We start from the raw sequence: 15,463 nt of genomic DNA, 5'->3' as shown, positions 1-15,463 counted from the left end.
AGTAGTACCCAGATGAACTAAATCATAATCTAAACTTTACAAGCTAATATTTCTGCAATGGAGAGAAGAAATTATGAAGTAAAAATGGTGTTTTACTCAGCTCTGCAGCCAGTCTTCCACAATTTAGCCAGTAGAAACCGTAAGGCTGTGTGCCCACTATGCGTGCTTTAAGCGTTTCCGCAGCGGCAATTACACCGTGGAAACGCTTAAAAAACGCTTGGTAGAACACCTGCAATGTTCCCCAATGATAATCCGCATGTGCTGTACACATGCTGCGGAAATTTCCGCTGCGGATTATCATTGCGGAAAAATCCACAGCACTATCAATTATCTGAGTGGCGCTGCTGTCCCCTTGGCTTCCGGCGGTGGTCTGCAAGCACCTTCCGTGATGTCATTTAGTCATGTGATGTCAGCGGTCAGGTGATGGTCGCGTGACCATCACATGACTAAATGACGTCATGGAAGGTCCTTTTTAGAGCACCGGGAGCCGCCGAAGACACTGGAAGTATCTCTGAGGAGACCGGGGGCCATCTGAAGGCGAGTATAATGTTTGTTTGTTTTTTTTTTTTTTTATTATTGATGCTGCATTTTTCAGCATTGTAACTTGGTCACACTATATGAATCCATGCCGGTTGCATGGATTTATATAGTGTGACCAAGTTGTCAAGCACTTTCCAAGTGATGCTAAAATCGCATGTTCAAAACGCTTCACAAACGCTTCTACCTGGCAGGAAAAACGCATGTAAAATAAGCATGTGTTTTTTCTGCCAGGGAGATACAGAAACGCTCAGGAAAAATCCAGAGCATTTCTGCATTGTGGGCACATAGCCTTATAAGATTTTTTTTTTTTAACCTTTTCCTGACATGGCGATTTTTCATTTTTTCCCCCTTTCATTTTTTCCTTTCCTTCTTCCAAGAGCCATAATCTTTTTATTTGTCAGTCAATATAGCTGTGAGAGCTTTTTTTTTTTTTACAGGAAGAGTTAAAATTGTGTAATTCAAAAGTACATCATATAACGTAATGGAACGTGAGTAAAAAAAAAAAAAAAAATTCAAGTGCACCGAAATCTTGTTAAAAAAAATGCAATTCTGCAAGAGCTCCTTGGCCTTCTTATTTACAGCGTTCATTACATGGTAAAAATGAACCGGAAATATGATTGTCCAAGTCAGTATGATTTTGGCGATACCAAACTTTTTTTTTCATTTAAGTGGTGAAAAAATGTTTGGAAATTTGTAAAAAATAAAAGAATTTGCCTGTGTCATTTTCTGAGATGTTTCCGATTTTCAAGTGATGGAGCTGAGTGAGTGCTTGCTTTTTTTGTGGCCTGAGGCAACGGTTTTATTTACACCATTTTGGGGTAGATATGATGTTTTGATTGCTTCTTATTGCATTTTTCTGCTCTGTTGGAGCAGCCAAAAAGACGCATTTCTTTCTCTTCACTTTGTACAGTTTGGGTTAAATAATTTTAATAATTTTGATAACTCAGACTTCCACAAAGTAGCGGCTATAGGCGCATTTTTTTTATTTAAAATACTGAACTTTTAAAGGGGGGGGAAGAGGGGCGATTTGAGCATATAATATATGCTAGGACACCACCCTCCTACCATTTTTCAATCCAATCAACTCTTTTCAAATCAGTGTGATTATCACAGCGATAGAGAAAAAAAAAATCAGTTATAAAAACCTCTTTCATCATAGATGGAACCGCATATACAAATTTTGGATAGAACATTAAGGCTGTGTGCCCACGATGCGCTTTTTAAGCGTTTCCGCAGCGGCAATTACGCTGCAGAAACACTTAAATGCTTTGTAGAAGACCTGCCATGTCCCCCAATGATAATCCAATTATTTTGCGGAAGCGTTGCGTTTCGCCGCCATTGACTTGCATTGGAACGCATGGATTCCGCATCACTGTATATGTAGATGCGCGTTCCATGTGTTTCAATGTGCGGATGGTACCCGGGTGTGGAGGACAGGAGACTCTCCTCCGGACCCGGGTACCATAGAACCTGTAAAAAAAAGAATAAAATAAAAAAAAAAATACTATACTATACTTACCTTCTGATGGCCCCCGGTGTGCTTGTCTTCGCTTTCCGTCAGATCGCGGTGGACTGAAGGACCTGCGCTGACATCATTTAGTCATGTGACGGCAGGTCCTTCAGTGTAGTGTACCGTGAGCTGCCGGCAAGGCAGGACGGAATGAAGCAAGACTTCGGGGGCCATCAGAAGGTAAGCATAGATTTATTTTTTAACATTCTTTCGGTCACAGTATATAAATCCATGCCGTTTGCATGGATTTATATAGTGTGACCAAGTTGTCAAGCAAGTGATGCTAAAATCTCTTGGAAAGCTCTTGTCAACCCACATGCGGAAATGCAAGTGAAGAACGCTTCACATCCGCATGTCCCTGGCAGGAAAACGCATGTACAATCTGCATGTACAATCCGCATGCGTTTTTTCTGCCAGGGAGATGCAGAAATGCTCAGGAAAAAATCCAGAGCATTTCTGCATCGTGGGCACATAGCCTTATCCTGTATACGTTTTCTTCTCCGTGGATCCACTTAAAAACAACTGCATATGTGATACCAAACCTTTAGTGACTTCACATCTTAAGTAGCTATTGAATATTAATTTTATACCTTTCTGTAAGAAAACATCCAGCTGGTCAGCACATATGGCCTTTAACTCCTTCTCCGATTTGTCTTTCCGTACCAAAGCAATAACGTAGTTCGCTAAAGCTGATGGGTCGGCATCACATCTGTTAAAAACGAAATAATTGGTTACACTAACGTACAGAAAATAACAATTCTCAGTCACAGATAAAACCGGTAGTATAACAATATTACGGGGCCACGCGTAGTCCCAGCATCTACAGAGACAATCTAAAAAAAAATGGATTCTACTATTTTTTTTTTATTATTATCTTTACAAATACTTCATATTTTTGATTACATATGGCCAAATCCTAGGACCCAGAAAGTCTGGGAGCACATAAATCTTCGCCAGACTGTGAAGCCATAAACTACTAGTTGTAGGGTGGAGTCCTTACATCCCAGATGAGCGACTGTCCAGAAAGCTCTGGCCGTCAGGGATGTGCTTACATCCCACCCTGTGAGGCTTTATCTCCAACTCTCCTGCAGTGACCAGAGTAGAGCACTACTTAAAGGGGATGTTCAGGATTAAAAAAAAAGACTGCCGCTTTCTTCCAGAGACCGATCCAGATCAGTCCACATCTTGTATTTGCTATAAGAGCGGACCCACTATAAAACAATCCACAACAGCTCTGTAAGAAAGCAGGACGACCATTAATCACAGATGTCTTCTTCGCACTTGGCACCAGGTGCCCAGTCGCCAATGAGGGAAGGACCCGTTTTCTTGTTTTAGTCCAGCTCTGAGGTTGCCAACACCCTAGACATTTCAAGGTGGCACCTGGAGTGCTTTGATTGGCTCCTATTGTCTATAGTAATGAATCCACTCTTGAGAAGATCTCATACAAGACCCCCTTCAACAGTTATCAAATGTAAACAGACTATCCCCATCTAATAAGGAGATGGCATACCATTAAGATTTCGGGGACACCCACAATCCTAAGAGTGAAGGGGGTGCAACAATGGTGTAACCCCTTAATTCCCAGCATAGGCCAGGGTACATGAGGTCAGTGATGGTACATACGGGTGATACATCAACTCCTTATGAGACATAAGCTTTAAGACAAAATTCATTATTTCTGAGGAGTGAAGCAGAGAAGTACCAAAACCCAAAAGCGGCATGGCACCACGATCTATCACTCTGTGGAGGTATGGCATGTTTCTATAGCTGGAGGTACAATGGAAGCAGGTCGCTTACTGTTTACTACATAAATCCTGACATCCAATAATTGTACTATATGTCACCAGCATTACATCTGTGTCTCTTGCCAAAATCAATGCCATCACAACGGAAAAGGCAATAGAAGAAGCTATGACAAGAGAGGACCATCCGATCTAAGGCTAGGCTGGCATAGGCAAAATAATACCATCAACATGCAAACCTTAGCCATGGTGATCTGCACCATCAACCTCACCAGGTACAGATCAGCAGATTCATGCACATCTTCACCGCACATCAGAAGCCAATAGTCTGGATAGCACATCTGTTAGGGCTTCCTATACAGGTCTACATTTTGTAACACGTGTATTTCACGTATACAGATTTTCACTTTTTCCATAAAATTAACATGGCAAATCAGGTATGTCGCCTTATCTGATAGGAATGTGTGATATATTGTGAGTCACTTGGAAAAGAGGGCGTGTCGTTTATTCAAAAGCCCAAAAATATAGTATATATATATATATGTATGAAGATCCGACTGGCAACATTAGGGTAAGCTGTTACACAGGAGAAGAAAGCTCCCTCAAAACTTGTGAGAATAGCCATCCAGAAATCACATCATAACTATAGTGGAGGCAGGGGTGGCAGGCGCACCCAGGCTCTGGAGCCAAATAGTCCCTTTGGTTTGTATAGGACGACCAATATTATGAAAAGCTTGTGATAGCTGGTGGCCCTGTTGGAGATTTTACAATGGGGCCCACAATTTTCCAAGGTAAGCCATTGTTTGGTACTGCCTGACCAGTAAAGGAAGGCCGACCTTCTCATACAAAGCAGAAGCTACCACTACCTAAGATACCTTCTATGAAGTCAACCCTTGATGGATGGTGTAGAAATCCATACAAGCTGGACATACATCCTAATTCAGATGAACAGCTTTGTAGTCCTGAAATGTCTGGACAGAGCTTCTGTATGAAGATGTGCCCTAAAGTGGCAGATATTGTAAGAGCTCTTCCCACAGGTTAGCAGAGTACTGCACTACGTGACAGAAGCTCTCATACCCATCAACTACATTCACAACCATACCCAACAATCTCACGCCAGACAAAATGATAGACCTCTATTACTTTTTTTTTTTTTTTGCAGCTGTGTTCTCAAAGTTCCTACTTATTTTCTTCAGTGCTGTAATCCCAGAGTCCTCCTGCATACATGGCTAGGAGCAAAGTTTTTATTTATTTGTTATTTTGAGGTGGTCAAAAATCATATGTGGAGATTATCATTTCCTAAAGTGTGTTTGAACATTTTTTTTGCCGATTTTTATTTTAGTCTGGAGTAGATTCAAAATGAGATGCATGCCCTTAGGCTATATTCACACATTGCGTTTTTTGCAGCTTTTATTATGCTAATTAAAAGCTGCTTTTTACAGTACCAGAAAAAGCAATGAGATTTCAGAAATCTCAGGCACACGCTTTTTTCTTGACTGAATTGGAAAACTGTGGAGTTTTTGAAATCAGCAACATGTCAATTCTTTCAGCATTTTTGCAAACTAACGTGTCAACGTGAACAATGCCCCACCGACGTGTCAACGTGAACAATGCCCCACCGACGTGTCAACGTGAACAATGCCCCACCGACGTGTCAACGTGAACAATGCCCCACCGACGTGTCAACGTGAACAATGCCCCACCGACGTGTCAACGTGAACAATGCCCCACCGACGTGTCAACGTGAACAATGCCCTACCAACTCATCTTCCCCCTGCAATTTTTAACATTTGCATTAGGGTTTTTTTTTTTAATGAACTCATAACCATAGCTCACAGTTACGCTTCATACATGAATCCAGCAGTTTTTGTTCGGAATAGTCACTATTTTTTCAGACAAACTTATTCCGCTATATAATTTGGTCAAACTGTCATTTTTGCCAAAAAAAATGTTATATGGTTTCACATAAGTCTTTCATTGGTGGCCTAACACCTTGTATTTTTTAGGATTGCAATGCAAAACTGAACGTTGGGATCCTGAAAAACACATTAAGAAAAAACGTAAATAAAACTTGAGTGGACCTGCTCATAAAACCCCCCCCAAAAAACTGTGTGCACATACCTTAACTGACAGCTATCATCCCAAACTGTGCATATGCAGAAAGCAGTCATTCAGAGGCAAGAATATCAAGGACTATAGTTGTGCAGAGAATAACCAGGGACTTGATGTAAACAGCTAGTCCTAGTTCTATAACTTATACTGCCCACAGATCATAGTTGATTGTCCTGGGTGCAAGGGAACAGCGGATATTGTTGCCAGACATTTCTCCAGCAGCTGCCATCATAAAGAACATCCAAGCTTGATTTTGTAATCTGGAAACTCAAATCTCCCAGATTAAGAGACACGCTTACGCTATGTTCACACATGGCATTTTTGCTACATTTTTATTCGGCACAAAAGCGTTGTACAATACCAGCAAAAGCTGGGATTTCAGAATTCTCATACACACGCTTTTTTTTTTCCTGACAAAGGGCTCGTGCACAAGACCGTATTTTTGGTCCGAGTGCATGTTCCGAGTGTTACTCTATGGGGCCATGCACATTTCTGATTTTTTTTTCCCTCTAACCGAGCCAGTCTGAGGTACACATAAATCGCAGCATACTAGAGTTGCAAAGTTATTACATTATCGAATCACACTCGACGATGCAAGGAGTCCATTGAAAACATTGGACTGCACTCAGATGACATCTGAGTGAAGTCAGATTTTCACGGACTGACAGAATGGAGACGAATGAGAAATATTTTTTCCTCATCCAGTCTCACTTTGATTTGCATAAAACAGCCCAATTCTCTTGGGATGAGAGAGTATACCTGCACCTAGCCTAAATTTGAGCACTACAGTGTTCTTGAAAATCTGCAACATGTCAATTCATTCAGAGTTTTTGCAACAATAGAAAACAAAGAAAGTGCAAAAACACTGCAAAGAACATAGCAAAGCATTTGTGCTACATTTTTGGCACCCTGACAAGGAGCTGATTGAGGGATCCTGGGATGCAGAAACATTTCATAGTAAAGCAAAACGGTACCCACCGAAATGAGCTATGCAATGCACATATGAGTTACACAGCCCTCTATACACTATCTTGCTGACCCCGCTATTATGGGGTCACCACACTATCAGGTTTTATAAGGGGTTGTCTGAACTGAAAGGAAAGTCTGCTCACTGTCATGATTGTTCTGTATGCACTGTGCTGGTGGGTGACCACGTGACTAAGTGTATGCAAACCTGTGGTCACATGCCGACTAGTCTCATTCTGCTACTGTCAATTCTCTTCTATTGAGAGAAGAGCAGGAGTCTAGTTGGTACATGACTCCAGGTATGCACTTTGCCTCCACGGAAGGCAATCGAGAGTGTGCATATCGCACTTTGTCTGCAGACTTCTCATTTCTGATAAAACCTTTTCATGCAAATGTAGCTGTCTTGTACACTTCCCCTAAATCAGCCACATCTGGTTTGTACTGAAGAATCCCTTCAACAAAACCTTGAAAAGTGGGGCATTCTCCATTCTCAGGGCTGCGGGATGTCAAAACTGGACAAGCCCTTGATGAAGGGCTACATTGTATCATGCCATAGTACAGACGCCAGGGTGTGCCATATCACCACATGGGATCTGCATATCTGGGCGCCGCATGTACTTAGTATATTTGGAGATGTAACCACATTACAGTACTGTGCTGAGGTTGTACGCAAGTGAGGAAAATCAAAATCGTAATGTTAATAGTTTATTTCTATCAATTAACAAAAGAGAAATCTATAGTTGATCACCTGCACCTACGTACACGTATGGTTTTCCTATACAAGAAAAGGCACACCATCAACGGCCCCCTACGGTAGGCACACCATCAATGGTCCCTAGGGTGCCTAAGTCGCCATCCTGTCAGGGGCATACTCTTGAGTGTAGGAGAAGGTGCACAAACATGGACAGAGTCAGCGGAAAGAAGATCAAGGAGTCCTAGAAGTGGTGACAAGGACCCTGCAGAGCCCTGATCTCAATATTGTCAAGTCTGTCTTACATGAAGACAACGCAGGATTTGCACAGGCGACATCCACAGATCTGTGGTTAGTTCTCCAAGATGTTTGGAACAACCTCCCTGTTGAGTTCCTTCAAGAACGGAGTACAGGTGTACCTAGAGGAATTGATGCTGCTTCGGAGGTAAAGTGTGGTCACACCACATATTGATCAGCATTCTCTCCTTCACTCACTTTGCCTTATGATCACTGATCCAATTAAGCCATTAACCCCTCAGTCCCTGCAGCATGCTGCCCTCACAGTGCTGTATGCTCATGGTGTCGGCAGCCATGCACTCCTATACATGCTACAGCCTATACATACGGTGGGCCAGGGCTTCCTATGCCCCTCAGCTGTCACCCTCTCCGGGCACAAAGCCATGCAGCACCGCCCCCTCCCCAGACTTGTTGCCACAAGGCCCAGTCCCCCGTCCAGTGAGCTGCTCGCACTTACATAGGCTCTAGTAACTTGGCCAGCCACGTCTTGAAGGCCTCCACATTCTCTATGAGCATGTCGGCGGCTGAGGCAGGACTGGGGGTGTGGGGGACCACTAACGTGCCAGCAGCGCGATCCCAGCGACCATCCTCGTCTCCCGCCGGAATCTGCCTCGTCTCTCGCACACGTCCCGGAGAAGCTTCCTGCCCGTCAGCCAATCTCCGCACTGACCGGACACCAATAACCGGCTCAACTCCCGTCCCAAGCACGGCACAACTTAGGCAGGCATTAGGGCCTACGATAGGACCGGAAGACGGACAGCTCCAAACAGCCAATCACAATACTGACCGTGACGTGCGCCAGCCAATGGGCTGTGGCGGGGCCGGACTACACGCGCTCAGTCTTTAGTGGGCGGAGCCATGGCCAAAAGGGTTGTAATAGCGCATGGTGTCTGAGTGCAACCAGCACACAAGCGGCTGCCGGCGGTTACTGCTGTGGTAGTCATGGCGCTGAGCGCTGCCGTTATGTGACGATAGGGCTCCAATAATAAGACACTGAAAGCCGCCATGACACCTTGGCATTGGAGCATACCTACCTGTGCTACCAATGCTATAGGCTAGGCTCACTCACTACACATGTGGGGCCTGACTCCTCTAGGGGGTTTCAACACTTTTCTAGTAGAACAATCTGAAATGTTGGTAAATTTTTGCACAACTCGAAGTTGGGGTTTTTACACAAGGCCCAACCAGCTTACCCAAAATGGGGGGCACGGGACCGAGCATGGCGAAGCCAGTAATTCATAGGAATTAGCACCACTGTAGTGGCGGGAGGTTTCCTGCACTCCGAGCAGAGACGGAGTAACGCTACTGGAGGAGGAGCACCGTGCGTGTCTCTTAATGAAATAGGCGCACCTCACTCCAGCGCTCCCATTCATTATGGCCATGTTCACACATTGCATAGTTTGGTCAGTTTTTTACCTCAGTATGTGTAAGCCAAAACCAGGAGTGGAACAGTAGGAGGAAAAGTATAATAGAAACACGTGCATCCCTAGTGATGGGCAAGCACTAAAATGCTCGGGTCGAGGAAGTCGTAGTGCTTGGGTGCTCGACCCGAGCAACGAGGCCAATGTAAGTCTATGGGAAACTCGAGCATTTTTCAGGCGGCTCCCCCCAGCGGTCTGCAGAGGGCCTAAAGATTGCCGTAATCAATGGGAACAGTGCTTAACCCTAGAACGCATACCTGGGGCCTCGCAGGCCTGCCCTGTTAATTGTTTTCTATTTTCTGCAAGATTTCTTTAGTTAGAATTTTGAAACTCGGTATTCCTCAGGTATATAGTTGTTTGTCATTTCCAGTTGGTCATTTATTTATTATTTGCACATGGACCTAAAAGGCCCCAGGTATGTGAAAATGTAGATTTTTATGGTCATGCGTTCTAGGGTTAAATGACATGGGAACAGCATGGGGAAGACCCCTGGAAGCATCTCTGACTCCCAGATCACTGCTGTCAACAATGTTGTCAGAGTATTACGCCACTTTTACGGACTCACTATAAAACATACAAAAACAAAGCTAAAATGGATTTTCCTGGAAAAAATGTTAAGAAACATCCTTTTCCAGGTTAATGACTTGTATATAAGGCAAAATAAATAACCAAAAACAAAAATGCTCCTCCACACCTTGAGCTATGTTCACACGTAGTGTTTTTGATGCATTTTTACATTGCTTTCAAATGGTGAAAAATACATTCACCAGTAAATGTAATATGAACATTTTACTACCTTATCTGGCTATGTGGTGTGTGAGACATGATCAGTCACATCCTGTTTAATTTATGAAGGAGGGACTCTGAAAGTCACAAAGCCTATTTTTACATGGCCATGAGGCGGCCCTTACTATTGTTAGAGGGCCAGCAGTTGGCCCTCACTATTGTTAGAGGGCCATCAGCCAGCTATGCTTTGCATAGCCGTATATTGCTAATGCAATATAGCGTATCCATCTGAGGTGGTAAAATTTTCTTTTTCGTATACATTCTGCAAAGTTTGAAATTTGGATGTCCAGCAGACGACCCTCACAATTTATAGAGTGCCAGCAGGCGGCCTCCAATATATTTAGAGGGCCAGCAAGCGTCTTGGTGACAGATGAGACCAAGATAGAGCTTTTTTGGTAAAGCACATCATTCAACTGTTTACTGTAAATGGAATCAGGCCTACAAATAAAAAAACACAGTACTTACAGTCAAATATGTTGGAGGTTCAAAGATACTTAGGGGTTGAATTGCTGACTAGCATAGGGTGTCTTGACTGTGTGCAAGGCATCATGAAATGTGAAGATTCAGAAAGGATTTTGGGTTGCAATGTAGTGCCCATTGTCATAAAGCTGGATTTGCATCCTAGGTCATGGGTCTTCCATCAGGACAATGACCCTAAACATACTTCAAGAAGGACCCAGAAATGGATGGAAACAAAGCACTGGAGAGTTATGAAGTGGTAATTCCAGCTCCAGTAGCGACAAGTCTCTCACTCTTACATACAGAAGCTACAGAGAAACTTCGAATGAACACATTAAATCATTACATTTTCTTAAATTTTGATTAATTTTTGTCAAATTTGAAAACTTTCTGCCAACTTTGATGAATTTCTGTCAAGCATGATACATTTCTGTCACCTTTGATTACATTTCTGAGTACAGATCACTGTAAAAGTTATGAATCGGTCAATGAGTATATGGAAGAAATCAATCTCTTTATGGACTGTGGAAGAGATATATGGGACCAGAATGAACATTCATTTCCAGCTAGTGATACCTAGCTCCTGTCCCTATTCTAAATGCATCTAACAGCGGTATTAATAGGGGATAGCATAGACTTTTTTTTCTTTTTTTTTTGTTGGGTTGTAGTAGGAAAGGGAATAAGGCAATAATCCCTGGCTGGATCCGTGTAATACACACTGCAATAGCTCACCCGTACGCGAATTTCAGATAAGAGAGTTAATATTGTAGAATATAGAATCAATTTGAATTAGCCTTCCCATTATTAAGGAATGGGTCTCCTATACTGTTACTGCATATGCATTAAAGTGCAAGGGCTGCCTAAAATAAGGTCGCACTCAAATACCAATTTGAAGAGACACGGCCTCAGTCAAATTTTTTTTCCCCCATTATTAAGAAGTCAGGAGAAATATCCAGTTTCCGATAAAAAACCTTTATTAATCCATATAAAATCCAAGAGGCCAGATGCACAGAAAAATCGTAACCAAGACAAGCATAAGGGGTAGATTTCAGCAACAAACGAGTTTCGAATAGTAATCCTTAATCATTGCATATGGATATGCAGTGATTAAGGATTACTATCCAAAACGTGTTTGCTGCTGAAATCTACCCCTTACACTTGTCTTGGTTGCAATTTTTCTATGCATCTGGCCTCTTGGATTTTATATGGATTAATAAAGGTTTTTTTTTCGGTAACTCCGGCCTTGGATATTTCTCCTAACTGATTCATAATCATTATTAAGTAGTGGGTCTCCTAGACTGGTAATGCCCATGCACCAAGTGCATGGGCTGAAAAACATTTACCCCTGGGGGTATACATATATATTTTATAGAATGATAAGAGGTAGGCCTCTAAAAAAAAATAGTTCCTACGGGCATCATAAACACTCTTAAAAAACAATGTTTTGTGGGTGTTGCATGATGGTCACCCTGGTGATATGGTGGTGAAGGAGAAGGAGGACGACATAAAATAGACTAAATCAAACCTGAAGCGTATACCCATGTCTGGGAGTGAAGGCGTGCATGGAAATAGACTCCCACCCCCCACTCCCCCAAAAAAAAAACAAAAACAAAAAAAAAAAAAAACACTGGTTTGAGTTTCTGCTCTGCTGCTATCATCTGGTGGTGTTGAGAAGTCTGGCTCAATCCAGTCCTTGTTCATTTTGATGAGTTAGCCTGTGGCTTAAAAACCCACTCTGAAAAAACACTAGCAGCAGGGCAGGCCAGGACCTCCAAGGTGTAGAGCCAGTTCATGCCACGTGTCCAGCTTGGCTACCCTATAGTTGTAAGGCGCAGAGGAATCACGGAGGACGCTGGTACGGTCACCAAGGTACTCCTTCAGCATCTTCCAAAAACTTTTCTCTCCTTGTCAGAGTACCCCGCGCATCAGGGCCTGGGCGCTGGGAGGGTTTGAGAAAACTGTCCCACACCTTTTGACAGTGTTCCCCTTCCTCTGCTGCATTTGGTTTGTGTCTCCCTCGCCTGTACTCCTTGGTTGTCCAAGAAACTGACATCTGCCGCCAGCGTTGTCAGATAGGATTTTTTTTTAATAGTTTTTCAACAAGGGCCTTCTGGTACTGCAACATTTTATTATACCTTTCTGCCACGGGAAGGAGAAATAGAAAGTTCTTCTTGTAGCGTGGGTCTAGAAGTGTGACCAACCAGTAATTACTTTTGCCCAAAATGTGTATAATGAGAGGGTCACGGGAAAGGCAGCGGAACATAAACTCATCCATGTGTGCCAAACTGCCAACAGCCAAGACTTCCCTGTCCCCACCAAGAAAATGACTGTCCATGTTCTCCTCATCCTCCTCCTGGTCCTCCCCCTCTTCAGGCCATCCATGCTGAATAGACGGTATGAATGTGGTGTGGGTTGTACCATCTGTAGTGCAAGAAACCAGCTCCTGTTTCTTCTCCTCCTCCTCTTCCTCATTATCATTCTTTCCGCGTTAAGATGAGATGAGATGAGGCTGGGCTATGTAGCATCTCCCTGTATAGTTCCATGCTCTATCGTATCATGCTCTGCCTGCAAAGCCTCCTCTTTATTTGTGAGCAGCGAGCGTTTCAGTAGGCAGAGAAGCGGGATGGTGACGCTAATTATGGCGTCATTGCTGCTCACCATCTTAATCAAGTCCTGAAAGTTTTGGAGAACAGCACAGATGTCAGACATCCATGCCCACTCATCAGCTCTTATGTGCAGAGTATGACCGGAATACAAACGGGCATGTTGAAGCTGGTATTCAACAACTGCCCTCAGCTGCTCACAAATCCTTCCCAACATATGCAACGTTGAGTTCCAACGCGTGGTGACAACACACACCAGTCGGTGAGCTGGAAGCTGCAAATGCTGCTAAAGAACTGCCAGGGCAGCGGAAGCTGTAGCTGACTTCTGGAAATGGGCACACACGCAGCGTACTTTCACAGGCAGATCAGGATAGGTTTTGAGAAACCGCTGAACCGCTAAGTTGAGCATATGGGCCAGGCATGGTACGTGTGCGAGGTTGCCAAGCTTCAGAGCCGCCACCAGGTTCCAGCCATTGTCACACACGACCACGCCTGGTTGTAGGTTTATCGGTGAGAGCCACAGATCTGCCTGCTCTGTTACAGCTTTCAACAACTCTGCAGCGGTGTGCGGTTTGTCACCTAAGCAGATTAGCTTCAGCAGAGCCTGTTGCTGCTTGACCAAGGCAATGTTTCCAGCTTGCGACTGATGTGGTCGTTTTGGAGATGGAGGCTGAAGAGGAGGAGGAGGTGCAGGAGCTGTAGAATGTGGGGGCAACCCTGATTGACCCAGGGCCTGCAATCCTCTGCATGGGGAGGACGTGCTCCGTCCCAGGGTCCGACTGAGTCCCGGCTTCCACAATATTCACCCAGTGTATCGTCAGTGAAATGTACTGTCCCTGGCCACAAGCACTTATCCACGTGCCCGTCGTTAGGTGGACTTTCCCAGTAACTGCATTGATGAGGGCACGGGTAATGTTCTGGGACACGTGCTTGTGTAAGGCGGGGACGGCACACTGGGAGAAATAGTGACAGCTAGGGCCAAGTACCAAGGGACAGCCGCCGCCACGAGGTTGCGGAAAGCTTCCATCTTCACGAGCCTAAAAGCAACATTTCCAGTGCAAGCTGTCTAGAAATGTGGCAGTTTAGTATTGTGGCCTGTGGGTGGCTGCGTATTTGCGCTTGCGTTCCAAGGACTGAGGTAGGGACAACAGAACGCTGCGCTGGGACAAGGACATGGTTGCTGACAGTGGTGGTTGCAAGTGTGCAACGACAGGTGCAGGGTGAGAGGCATCTTCGCCTGTGTCATGGACAGGGGATTGGCGTGCACGCACAACATGCAGTGGTGTCACTCGCAGACAGTGTTTCTGGACCCTGGCGTTCGTCTTAACTAGTCGGATGATTTGCTGTCATGTGCCTGAGCATGCTGGTGGTGGTCAGGTTGGTAGTTTTGCTGCCCCTGCTGGGGGCAGATGTTGCAAATGCCCTTTTCTGGGTTAAATTGACAGTCTTTAAAAAAAGAGCCAGACTCGGGAAGACCTAACCCCTCATATTGCTGTTTTGGGGAACAGTTGCCCTCCTTGTGTCCGTGGCCACCCCACTGCTTCTGCCTACCTTTTGTAGTGCTACTGCTCCCTTCCCCTCTGCGCTGCTGTCCTCGCTAAGCATGTCACCTTCCCAGGTTGGGTCAGTGACTTCATCGTTCATCACGTACGCACTCCGGCAATTGTGTCTCATCATCATCCATCTCTTGCGACAGTAATTGCACTTTCCCACCTTCGCATGACTGTGGCTGCTCAAATATTTGGGCATCGCAACATTCGATTTCCTCATGCCCAGCTTGAAGCGGACAGAGCGAGAAGCCGGAATCTATAAATGGAAATCGGAACAGCTCTGCGGAGTGTCCAATTGTGGGATCACTTTTCTCCGGGCACTCGCCCTGGTGGGAAGAAAGAGGATCAGGGTGAGAAATATGTGGTCCAGATTCATGGCTACTGAGATTGGACCATGTGGAAGACAGGATGGTGGTAGCAAACTGACTGGAAGCATTATCTGCTATCCAACCAATAATCTTTTCACAGTGTTCTGGCTTCAAGAGTGGTGTTCTGCGGCCCCCTAGAAAGTGGGACAGGAAGGTAGGTTGACATGATGTGGGTGCTTGTTGTGCTCCCTCAGCAGGCACAATTTCATCTTGCTCATGGCCTCGGCCTCTGCGTGCACCATCAGCATCACGTCCAATTCCCCGTCCCTTACCATGCGCCTTGCCCATTTTAAATGGAGTATAATATTTTGCAGCTTGCAAAAAATGTCTGGATTATAACCGCAGTAATATTTGATCACGTCTGATGACCAATTTTTTATGCAGTGCCGATATAGCGATGCTATTGGTCAGTGACCGA

General features: G+C 44.4%; 1 protein-coding gene across 1 annotated transcript in view; it reads right to left on the bottom strand.

The window, feature by feature from the left end:
• RBM27 (RNA binding motif protein 27) overlaps positions 1-8,646 on the bottom strand; it is a 60,972-nt gene extending 52,326 nt beyond the window's left edge. The window contains exons 1-2 of the mRNA XM_073651280.1: positions 8,316-8,646; positions 2,641-2,759 (exon numbers count right to left, since the gene is read on the bottom strand). Coding sequence (XP_073507381.1) covers positions 2,641-2,759; positions 8,316-8,374 — 178 coding nt within the window. The 5' untranslated portion in view covers positions 8,375-8,646. The remainder of the gene's footprint in view (positions 1-2,640; positions 2,760-8,315) is intronic.
• Between the last annotated feature and the right edge of the window lie 6,817 nt (positions 8,647-15,463).

The sequence above is a fragment of the Phyllobates terribilis genome, unplaced genomic scaffold (genome assembly GCF_046119375.1).
Source record: "Phyllobates terribilis strain yellow unplaced genomic scaffold, ASM4611937v1 Scaffold_11__3_contigs__length_659146591, whole genome shotgun sequence".
NCBI classification, from domain to species: Eukaryota; Metazoa; Chordata; class Amphibia; order Anura; family Dendrobatidae; genus Phyllobates; species Phyllobates terribilis.
This window is presented reverse-complemented; position numbering and strand designations above follow the sequence as displayed.